The sequence below is a fragment of the Hylobates moloch genome, unplaced genomic scaffold (genome assembly GCF_009828535.3).
Source record: "Hylobates moloch isolate HMO894 unplaced genomic scaffold, HMol_V3 SCAFFOLD_11, whole genome shotgun sequence".
NCBI lineage: Eukaryota > Metazoa > Chordata > Mammalia > Primates > Hylobatidae > Hylobates > Hylobates moloch.
This window is the reverse complement of record NW_026652286.1, coordinates 66,391,699-66,403,889: the sequence shown is the minus strand read 5'-3', so window position 1 is coordinate 66,403,889 and position 12,191 is coordinate 66,391,699. Positions and strand designations below refer to the sequence as shown.

At 42.5% G+C, this 12,191-nt stretch overlaps 2 protein-coding genes across 2 annotated transcripts in view; one reads left to right on the top strand and one right to left on the bottom strand.

Moving 5' to 3' along the window:
- The window catches only part of VSTM5 (V-set and transmembrane domain containing 5), a 33,183-nt gene extending 28,738 nt beyond the window's left edge, over positions 1-4,445 (top strand). Inside the window, exons 2-4 of the mRNA XM_032168107.2 lie at positions 1,081-1,407; positions 1,521-1,661; positions 1,792-4,445. Of these exons, the coding sequence (XP_032023998.1) occupies positions 1,081-1,407; positions 1,521-1,661; positions 1,792-1,835 (512 nt within the window). The 3' untranslated portion in view covers positions 1,836-4,445. The remainder of the gene's footprint in view (positions 1-1,080; positions 1,408-1,520; positions 1,662-1,791) is intronic.
- Positions 4,446-9,463: 5,018 nt separating this feature from the next.
- MED17 (mediator complex subunit 17) overlaps positions 9,464-12,191 on the bottom strand; it is a 26,223-nt gene continuing 23,495 nt past the window's right edge. The window contains exon 12 of the mRNA XM_032167171.2: positions 9,464-10,913. Within this exon, the coding sequence (XP_032023062.1) occupies positions 10,702-10,913 (212 nt within the window). The 3' untranslated portion in view covers positions 9,464-10,701. The remainder of the gene's footprint in view (positions 10,914-12,191) is intronic.

Here is a 12,191-nt window from a genome sequence, read left to right as displayed (position 1 = left end):
ATGTAAAAAATAAAGGAGATGGCTGGGCGCAGTGGCTCATCCTGTAATCCCAGCACTTTGGGGAGGCCGAGGCAGGCAGATGATGAGGTCGGGAGTTTGAGACCAGCCTGGCTAACATAGTGAAACCCCATTTCTACTAAAAATACAAAAAATTAGCCAGGTGTGGTGGCGGGCGCCTGTAATCCCAGCTACTTGGGAGGCTGAGGCAGGAGAATCTCTTCAACCCAGGAGGTGGAGGTTGCAGTGAACCGAGATCGAGCCATTGCACTCCAGCCTGGGAGACAGCAAGACCCCATCTCAAAAAATAAATAAAATAAAACAAAAGATAATTATAAAGTAGATAACATAGTAACTGGCACAGAAAGTCTTAAATATAGTTCTCTTCCCTATATGTATGTTAGCTTTTAGATGTACCTAATTTTTCAAACCACCCAAGCATCAACATTCCTATTAGGAAAAGGCTCATGTTCTTGTTGCTGTAAATATTTGGTCATTCACTTATTCATTTACTCAGCAAACATTTATTGACCAACCACTATTTGCCAGGCATTGTACTGGGTTCAGGGACCATAGGGATAAAGAAAACATGATTCCCACCCTCCAAGGTCTGGCCTGGAATTTGACCTCTGTTTTCTTCTTTATTCCAGTCGTCTTAAACTCTGCACTTTGTTCTGTGTTAAAGAATAACTATGTCACACACTGAGGGCTTGAGTGAGAAGGAGTGATCCAGAAAGTCATGAGAACAGTCCTTGGGCATCAGAAGGGCTCCCATATACTGGGAGAGAACCTCTGTAGTCCATCTTGCTACAAAGGTGTCAGATTTCAGGTTGAAGTAAAAGGGAGCATTCTAAATAGAGTCTTCAAAACGGAAAAAGGTTGCTCTGTGTGTAGAGAGCTCTCTATCTCCAGGGAGCCTTGCGTCTTGTTCAGCATTATCGCTTAAGCACCAGAACCTAGAACAGTTCTTGGCATATAATAGGCAGACAATAAATATTTGTGAAATAGATTAACAAATTATATAAGTTCACTTCAGTATAAAGCCATATATATGTGCCCAACATCCAGCATATCATCCTGCAGGTCAGGGCGTGTCCCTGTACATTCCTCAGGCCACCATCAATGCCACCGTCAAAGAAGACATCCTGCTCTCAGTTGAGTACTCCTGTCATGGAGTGCCCACCATCGAATGGACATATTCGTCCAACTGGGGAACGCAGAAGATCGTGGAGTGGAAACCAGGGACCCAGGCCAACATCTCCCAAAGCCACAAGGACAGAGTCTGCACCTTTGACAATGGCTCCATCCAGCTCTTCAGTGTGGGAGTGAGGGATTCCGGCTACTATGTCATCACCGTGACGGAGCGCCTGGGGAGCAGCCAGTTTGGCACCATTGTGTTGCACGTCTCTGGTAAGACATCCCCGGGCCCCGGGCACCCCTCTGAACTGTGAGCGTGTGGGAGGCCAATTTCACGATATTTAAAGAAATGTTGTCTTCCCCCTCCCCTCACCCTCACTCCATAGAGATCCTCTATGAAGACCTGCACTTTGTCGCTGTCATCCTTGCTTTTCTCGCTGCTGTGGCCGCAGTATTAATCAGCCTCATGTGGGTTTGTAATAAGTGTGCGTATAAATTTCAGAGGAAGAGAGGACACAAACTCAAAGGTAACCCCCTGGGACTTATGATAATCCATGAGTGGTTTTGAGGCCAGAGATGGCATGTGTTATCTTGTTCTCACCAAGAAAGCACGATGTGGCTTGATTTCCAACTCACTGACTTGTCTTTGCTTTACAGAAAGCACAACTGAGGAGATTGAGCTGGAAGATGTTGAGTGTTAGCCAAGGCTGGGCCTGACTGCATTCCTACCTCAAGACGAAACCATTCTCCAACAAAAAGAGCAAGCACAGTTATTATTCTCATTGTGTGTGGTCCCATTGCAGCCTGCTCCTAACAGGACAGTGGGAGATTAACAACATTGACTGCATGGAGTTGAGGACTGTGGATGGGACAAAGCTAGTTTTACGACTCGCGCTAAGTTCAAGGAGAAGAGTGATTGAGGCTTTGAACCAGGAGCTTCGCTTGGCTGCAACATCAGGGCCATGCTGACCCATAACCAATGGGTGAGTGCAGGCATTGGCTGCTTGCTCACAACACTCGCTCTGGCATGCAGGATGGCCTGTTGTCAGAGTCCCTGTATCAGAGGCCAGAGGATTTCCAGATGGATGTGCAGCCAGCATTAGAACATGCTTTCTGTGCTCCTGTCTGCTCTGCAACTGCTGTGCCTACCAGCCCCCTATCTGGTATCCCACAAGCAAGCACTACTGTGGGAGCTATTGTGAGAAAACCTGAGGCTTTTAGACAATCTGCTGCCTCAGAGCAGAGGTGGAAAGAGACTGGGGGTGGGGGTTGGTGCTGTTGTGCTGCAATGAGTTGCTCATTAGTGAGGCCCAGTGGCTGGGAGTTTTATGGGAGAGGAGCTCAATGGACTCCTGAGAGGCCATCTTTGGATACAAGGAATAGAGAGAAAATTATCTTTCTCTTCCTCCCTCACTCCAATGTTAATTGGATTTTCCCTCCCATGGCTCAAACTTAGGCCATTGTAAGTAAAACAACAGCTCATCTCCACTATGGGCAGCACCTGGCCTCCTGACGCACTGGATGCCACCTGTGTGAAAGCTGAGCTTGCTCAGTGGGTGATGCAGCTGGAAAATCAGTCATCTCGGGCTTTGGATCTGTCCCCCTCAGTCACTAACACTTCATGTCTCAAGTCAGGCCCTTGCCCTCTCCTACCTGGGCTGAGGAACGCTTGGCCCTTGCCTACCTCACAGTCAGGGTATCAAGAGAAGCCCACAGTATGCACAGAGTTCTCTGAGCAACTTACGAAAAGCATGAGGCTTCTTCAAGGATCTGGAAAGCTATACTGGAAAATGCTATTCTATCTGAGTATTAGAAATTGATAAAATCCTCTGAGGTCTTGGGGCTCCAGGTGAGATTGGGGACTGGACCACAGCTGGCCTTGGTCATTATTCCCTTAAGTTGTTGGTCACCATGTTCACCTGTAAGTTTCTCCATCCCAACTTCCATTTGACAAGCTCTAAAAGCAGGCATGGATTTATTTTCCATTCTCTTATCTCTCCAATATTCACAGCTACAGACCAAAGGTACCATCCGATGATGATGTGTTCCTAGTCCTCAGCTGCAAATTCACCCATGCAAAGGTTAAGAAGTGCTAGAACATTCCTTTCTCTTCTCCCTCCTTTCAGGCCTCCAATGTCCATATCTTCTCTACTTCCTATGTGGCAGAGGAGTTGCTTAGATAAGTTACAGCCCTTTCCCTCAATATTGAATCCAGAGTTTTGGGAAGGGATATCTCAGAATATTCAGACAGGAACTCTCAGTATCCAGAGCAGGACTCCCAAGGCACTGCTTGATTCAAAAGGTGACAGCAGTTGGTCTACACAACGGATGTGTAGCTCTAGCACCTGACAGGTAGAAGATACCCTCAAGGCGCCTCCTGTAGACACATGTGTAAACTCACACACTGTGCCCTTTCCCCATGCAGCAGTCGGAGGAACCAGGCCCTGGGCCAGGACAGTTTCCAGTGCTGTGAAGAAACGAGGTGAGGAGTATCCAAGGGGCTCAAGGATAATCTGCTGATTTCTTTCACACAGAGAGGCCACCAGCAGGAAAGAAGTAGGAGTTGGGTAGCTGCTGGGGCCAGCATATCCTCTTCCACACTACCTGCCTTTCAGAACTCTGCTCTTCCGCTTGTCCGAAGTCAGGGCTGGCAATCTTCATAATCAAAGGGGAGTTGGAAAAGAACATCCACTAAGAGGCCTCCATGGCAGATGTCAATTAAATTGCCTTCCCCCCCCAAAATCTCATAACAGTTTATTCACATCAGTAGTGTGGAAAGTTACAATATATATATATTTTTTTAAAAAGCTTCTTTCCTTGGCTTTCCATTTCTTTGAAAAAAGGGTTTCTTTTGAATTTTTAAAGCTCTGCCATCCTGAACATTCCTGTGGAAAGGTTTAAAATGCAGAGCTTGAAGTTTTTGTTTTTCAGAAAAATAAAAATCATAGAGATTAGCTAGTGCAAATGTTAAGCTATAAATTATGTTTCAAACTGTGAAAAAAAAAGTGTTTTAAAGAATGAATGAAATAAAACCTGAAAATAAAGCCCTGGTCCAGCCGGGCGCGGTGGCTCACGCTTGTAATCCCAGCACTTTGGGAGGCCGAGGCGGGCGGATCACGAGGTCAGGAGATCGAGACCACGGTGAAACCCCGTCTCTACCAAAAATACAAAAAAAAATTAGCCGGGCGTGGTGGCGGGCACCTGTAGTCCCAGCTACTCGGAGAGGCTGAGGCAGGAGAATGGCGTGAACCCGGGAGGCGGAGGTTGCAGTGAGCCGAGATCACGCCACTGCACTCCAGCCTGGGCGACAGAGCAAGACTCCGTCTCAAAAAAAAAAAGCCCTGGTCCTTTGTGTGTGTGCCTGCTCCTGCCAAGAAATCAAGAGGCTCTGGGTGCTGTGTCCTGTCAGGCTGAGCATAAACAAAACCCTTAATCGCAGTCAGGTCTGGCACATATTTTAAGCGACAATGAACTAATTACACTGGTTCTAACAGTAAACATTATTTAGCAATTCAGAAAAACTACACCTTATCAGCACCACCATTCTCCCCCCAATTGTAGCCAGAAGACCAATTTGAAATTTATGCTTTCAGAATATTAACTGTAATTCAATAGTGTTCTTCCTGCTTCTGGAATGGGCCAAAAGTAGGATGTGACAATTGTACCACTTGTTCAGCAGTGGATAAGATGCCCTACAGAACACACATGCTTTGTCAACAGAATGTCCTTTCAGTGGTTATGATCTTAGAACCCCAAAAGGTATATATTGTACTTTCTCATTTCATGGTGTTCCGGGTATGCAAGGAGAGCTCATGTCCTCTGAAGGCCACATAAGATGGTAAATACCTGAGAGCACTTCATGCTTACTCTGATTTGAAGCAATACCTCACAAAGGTGAGAAGCAAAGGCAGTGAGAGAGGTTATCAGGATATCTTGCCCCAGGCAAGAATGCAGAGACAAACCCTACAATTCCGAAGAGCTGGGTAAGTGTAACAAGGGATTTAGAAGAGATGGCAGAATAGAATGCTGGAGATGTAACCAGGACCAAGGAGCCAAATATGATAGAGTGAATCCCCAGGGACGTGATTCACGTGCTGCCTCCTTGACAACACTGGGGAGGATACTGAGGGAAGTGGAAACCATCTCACCAGCATCACCTTTTACATATCCAGCATAGGTTTCTTCTGCCCAGTTTCCAGGGAAGCATCAGACACATCCATAGTTTACTAAAAGCAGAGCAAATCCTTGTGATCACTGTTAGCACATCTATCCCCAACTCAATTTCCACTAATGGTGTGAGTTGCCAGAGCTTGCATCTCTCTGAACCCCTGAATCCACCCAACCTGGCTGTCAGCTTTTCCAATTCTTGAGAACATTTCCACTGCCCTTTAAAAATTAAGTGGGTACTTTTGGTTTGGCTTAATTACAGAGGTGATAAATCCTTCTTTAAAATTCAAATGGCACTAAAGTCTATATATATTAAAGTAAAAGTATCTTTGGCTAGAGTTAATTAACAAAAACTAAATAAAGCAAAAATCTCTCTCCTTCCCTCAATCCAGAGGAAACAATAGTCAAATTTGGTGTGTATCCTTCTAGACTTGCTTATCATATATGAATATATCTGTGTATATATATGCCAAATATACATATTTATCCTATTTTCTTTCTAGTCAAATGGGATTCTATCACATACATTACCCTACAACTCACCAGTTTTTCCTTAATGTGTCGGGAATTATTTCATGTCTACCTATACCAAAACTTCGTTCTTCTTGCCTGCACAATGCAGTCTATAGTATGAATACACTATTAATTGTTTTTTGTTTTACAGAGTTTTGCTCTTGTCACTAAGGCTGGAGTGCAGTGGCACCATCTCAGCTCACTGCAACCTCCGCCTCCCAGGTTCAAGCGATTCTCCTGCCTCAGCCTCCCAAGTAGCTGGGATTACAGGTGTGCACCACCATGCCTGGCTAATTTTTATATTTTAGTAAAGACAGAGTTTCACCGTGTTGGTCAGGCCAGTCTCGAACTCCTGACCTCAGGTAATCAGCCTGCCTCAAACTCCTGACCTCAGGTAATCAGCCTGCCTCAGCCTCCCAAAGTGCTGGGATTACAGGCATGAGCCACTGTGCCGGCTGGGTTTTTTTTTAATACACTGTAATTGTTTGTTCACTGAAAAATTACTTTTTATTTCAAATGATATATACAAAAATCATCTTATGCAAACTTTCTATGTATCAGGCTAGTTCCTTCAACCAAGATGGTTTCCTCCTGTTAAGTAATGCATTCAACTCCACCTCCTGTGAATCTCTTAGTCTTTTAGGGAATTCAATGTTCCACGATTTCGGTGGGTTTTTTACATAAAATTTATCGGAGATTGAGTATTGGTGGAAGAAAGGGTATTGATAATGTAAAATAAATCTAAAGTTTTAGTGTTAGATTTGGTTTTATAAAGTACACATTATCAGACCAAACTGGGGTCTGCTCATCTGGCACAGCAAAGCCAAGCACTGACTTTGGGACTGCAGCAAGAGGAAGTGAGGCATTTATTGTAGGGCACCAAGCAAGAACTCCAACTCCTCAATGGCTTACAGGTAAGGGTTTTAAAGGTGGAGAGGCAAGGCTGGGTACAATAGTTCACACCTGTAATCCTAGCACTTTGGGAGGCCAAGGTGAGAGTATCCCTTGAGCTGGTTTGAGACCAGCCTGGCCAACACAGTGAGACCCTGACTCTATAAACATTTGTAAAAATTAGACAGATGTGTTGGTGTATACCTGTAGTCCCAGCTACTCAAGAGGCTGAGGCAGGAGGATTACTTGAACCCAGGAGGTTGAGGATGCAATGAGCAGCTGATTGCACTACTGCACTCTAGCTTGGGTAACAGAGCAAGACCCTGTCTCAAAAAACAAAATCAAGAAAACCCCAAAAAACCCACAAAGGTGGAGAAGCAGAGGTTACAGGCAAAGTCATAAATCAATACATGGAGGCTATATATTGGTTTGATGTAAAAGGTGGGACATTGAAGCAGGGGCCAACAAATCATAGGTGGATTCAGAGATTTTCTGATTTGCAATTGGATAAGGACAAGCTTTGTCTAAAATTTGGGTCAACAGAAAAGAATGTTAGCTCCAGCTCACAGGCATGACCTCCTCCAGGCCCCTCGGGAAGAAATTCAGAACAAAGAACGGCAGTCCTAGTTGTCCTTGCTTATCTGAGGTCTACATGCCAGCAAATCCACTTGGTGGGGATCTGAGATTCTGAAAACAACTCAGGGACATATTTTAAGATGTTATCTTTAGTTTCTATAGGGAACCAAGCATCTGGACTCTTAACTTCCTGGGCAATTGTTTTAAACTACAATTACCTTCTTGCTTATCAAGTTGCTTATTTATGTCTCAGGACTACCCTGGAAATTCCCTCGAAGGAATTCAAGATTTTCCTTTATTTTCAGGCTCAGGGCACCCACAGGCCTTTAAGAAGGGGTCCCTGCTCCATCTCACACACATAGGTAGGTTAAATTCCTTTGATGTTACAGGCTAGTGCTTGTCCAGGTAGTTCTGTCTGTAAAAATATTTTTTCCTTGGGTACCTCATGTTCTGAAAGGATTTTTTTCCAACTAAACAAAGTGAACTTACTAAATAATCTAGTTGCCCCTGTTTTTATTCATCAGCAATACCTAAGGAGGCCAGGCGTGGTGGCTCATACCTGTAATCCCAGCATTTAAGGGCCAATTACAATTCCTGAGCAACATGAGATAATCAGGTTATCCCTTTGATTTGATGGTGTTCCAGCAAATAAATCTGATGAAAAACACTCAATGTCTTCACCATATATAACACATCACGCAAATATGAATACAGGACATTCTGAAATGCTTTCTCCTAATAAATACAGCTGGTGTCTCGACCATTTTTTCTAATTGGCTTGACTCTTAGAAGCATACTTGCTTAATACTTTATATTTACGTAGTACTTTAGAATTTAACATTTATTACCAACCTTACTGAAACTTCTCAATCACCACTGAGGTTAGTAGAGGAGGCATCTCTATCTTCGTTTATATATAAGGAAACACGTTCACAGAGAAACCTTGCCAAGTTCATACAGCAAGCCAGTAGTAGAGCCAAGATTCAAACACAGCTCCTTGCCAACCTGTTAATACTTGTTGAGGGGCTAACTGGTTTTCTTCAAACCGTCTCCCAAGTTTCCATAGCACATCCTTCAAACTCCAGGAAATTCAGGTTAAAACATTAAACTAGAAAATGTAAATAAACACAAGGCACAAGAATTGCTACCACAGCAACTAAGCTACCATTTTCCCACACATTTGCTTTAGTTTCTACAATTCTTTCAGTCGGTACTGGCTACTCACTACAGCGACATAACCAAACAGTAGAAGTAAGACATGAAGAACGTAAAGTCTTCAATCATCCCACTCTACTCAGATGGGGTTTAAAAGAACAGACGGTAGTATCTGCACATGTATTCTCAGCCATTCTACTCAAGGTGTGGTCCTGGTCTGTGAATTGTTACTGATTCATGACAAGCAGAGAAATAAAAAATAAAGCATTCAGAAATGTTTACATTTGGGGGGGGCTGGGCGCTGTGGCTCATGCCTGTAATCCTACCACTTTGGGAGGCCGAGGTGGGCGGATCAATTGAGGCCAGGAGTTCAAGACCAGCCTGGCCAACATGGCAAAACCCTGTCTCTATCAAAATTACAAAAATTAGACAGTCGTGGTGGCACACACCTGTAATCCCAGTTACTCGGGAGGCTGATGCATCAGAATCATTTGAACCCAGGAGGCAGAGGTTGCAGTGACCTCTGCAAAAACAGTGCCGCTGCACTCCAGCCTGGGCAACAGAGTGAGTCTCTGTCTATAAATTCTAATATTTGATGCAATTTAATCAAGTTATAATCAAATAAATGGGGCTTTTATTTTGTATCTTTTCAAAATTTCATTTTAGGAATTCATTTTTATTAGTTTACCAAAGTCTCAATCTGCAATAGTAGAAGTTTATATAAACAAAAACTGGTCATTCAGCAAAAGTCTCAGACTCATTCTTCTAGCCTGAGCCTTCGAAATCACACAAAAGACTCCTCATGTGAGTGGAATTGTACAGATTAGCCTATTGGCCAAGGCAAATTTTGCGGGCAACAATAATTTTTGAAGCACTCAAGATTTTTAAATAACTGCAAATTCATACCAATTATTTTAATTTCAATGGATAGAAAGATGCAAGATCTTGATCAGAAGGGGAAAAAAGCACAAAGTTGTTCTATCGTGGCCCACAAGCTCCATTTTTTCTTTAATGAAAACACGGTGGAGAAATACAAAGGACTTTTATTACTGCACAGTCATCTTACAAACTGTTAAAGCAGGATGTCTGTTTTAAAAATTGAAAGCCTTACTTATAAGGAGAGCTCACCTGTACGATATTAATTTCAGTGGTACCGAAAGGCTTATAAAGCCTAAATCTATCCTCATATTAATGGACACACTTTAGGCACTATTTCCAAGAAGTGCAAACCTGTTCCTTGGAAAAGATAATCCACTAATCCATTAGCTTTTTCCCTTTGAAAAAGCAGAGAGCTAATGGAAAGGCCTTAATTGGAGAAAGCAATCCAGGGCTGCTGGGTGGAGGTTGGAGAATCCCAGGTGGAAGGCTGGGCATGAGCCATGCACTAGGTGTCTCAACTGGTGAGGTAATTCAAGTGGGAGAACAGACCAAAAAAACTTGAGGACGCCCTAAAGAGATAATCTGCCTCCTATGCCTTCAGCTGTCCTTTCTGAGGATGCTCTTAAATTACCTATGTGGCTTATACTCAGGAAAGCTTAAAGGAGACAACTGGAAGAAGAGGTTTTCAAGAGTTTAGAGAGTAGGCTGGGCATGGTGGCTCACGCCTGTAATCCTAGCACTTTGGGGGGCAGAGGCAGGTAGATCACTTGAGCCGAGTTCGAAACCAGCCTGGGCAACATGGAAAAACCCTGTCTTTATAAAAAATACGAAAATTAGCCAGGCGTGGTAGTGCATGCCGGTGGTCCCAGCTACTAGGAAGGCTGAGACAGAAGGATCACCTAAGCCTGGGAGGTGAAGACTGCAGTGAGCCATGATCACACCACTGCACTCCAGACTGGGCTACAGAGTGAGATACCATCTCAAAAAAAAAAAAAAAAAAAAAAAAAAAGTTTAGGAAGTATTTGGGGGGAAAAAGTATTTGGAGATTTTTTAAAACCACACACTTTATTTGACGTCAACATCAAAGAAGGAATATTTTAAAAAGCAAATAGAAACCCTTAAGTTAGTAATATTTTAAACTGCATGAAAAACGTATTATTTTACATCTTGTCATACTGTATATACAACTGTACATAAACTTCTGCTTTCAAAGCACTTGTCATTTATAAAGTGAAAAGTTTCAAAGTGCTAAATAAACATTTCCTAATTATTATTTTTAAAAACAGCACTCTTTTGGAAGTTATCTCTTCTTTGTGCTTATAGTTAATCTGCAAACATTTCAAGTCAAAGTTTCTGGAAACTTCTTTAGGAAACATCTGGGAAAAATCATAGTAGACAAGGGCTAAGTGCAGACATAAGCAGCTCCATTTTATAAACAAAGTTTCGACCTTCCATTTTATTCCACTGAACTTCTTTGAATGGCCCACGAAGATGACTCCATTTGTTATCTTGTAAAACATCACTTTTTGGAAGGTCTTTACATTGGTTACGAGGAAATTGAACCATAATCTTGCTGCCACTTTCAGGTCCATTACGAACTGTGGAGAAAAACCAAAATATCAATACACTCTAGTTTACCAAACTAGAAATAACAAGGATAAATCCCACAACTTCATTCTACTGTGAATACAAAAACTTTGTCTACCAACTTAAATATTCTTGCTAAAAAGTGCTTTTTCAGTTTCAATATGCAAGAAAAAAAAATTCTAACTTTTATGTAAGAGGATGGTATAAATATTCACGAATTATTATTTGTACCACAAAGATTAAGCAAGATGAGTTTTGACCTAGGAACGTCAAATGTCCTCTATAATTTCAGGAAATCATCTTTTTGTTTGTTTGTTTCCACATGCAGCACTGAAAAACATAGAAAGCTTTTTTAGGGAGGTGGTTAAAGACAAGGTCTCACTATGTTGCCAGGGCTGGTCTCAAATTCCTGGGCTCAAGCAATCCTCCCACCTCAGCCTCCCAAAGTGCTGGGATTACAGGCGTGAGTACATTTACCTATTTTTTTTCAATACATTCATTTGATAATGTAATCATTCAATGAATTGTTAATACATGCCTAATATGTAATGAAACTTCAACCACTTAAAATCAGGACTGAAAGGGATGAAGGAAAGATTATTCTGAATTAATAATTTCAGGTTTTAATGAGGTTTTAACTATTATTTGGGAAAGAAGAAGAGGGTATTTTGAAATTCCTAGCAATCAAGATCCAGCAATGACCAAGCTTGCAGATTCACAAGGTGTGATCCTGTGGGGAAACATTTCTAACTACCCACTCTTTCAAATACAGTCATGAGCTGCATAACATTTCAGTCAACTGCTTTTGTTGCGTTACAACTGCCTATAGTATTCAGTACAGTAACATGCTGTACAGGTTTGTAGCCTAGGAGCAACAGGCTATACCATGAAGCCTAGATGTGCATGTAGTAAGCTGTACCATCTAGGGCTGTGTAAGTGCACTCTATTATCATACGATGAAATCCTCTAACGACACATTTCTCAGAACCTGTCCCTGTCGTTATGCAACACATGACTGTATTTTTAAAGTAGTCAGAGCAGATATTACAAACAAAGATCACACTAAAACCGTAAGTGCTTCAAATGTAAATTTCAGCTATGTAATACTCATGCAAGTGCCTATTAAAGTGCCCACTCGAAGAAGATGCTTAATAAAATACTTCTCCTCGGCCAGATGCAGTGGCTTACGCCTGTAATCCCAGCACTTTGGGAGGCTGAGGCAGGCAGATCATCTAAGGTTAGGAGTTTGAGACCAGCCTGGCCAACATGGCAAAACCCCGTCTCTACTA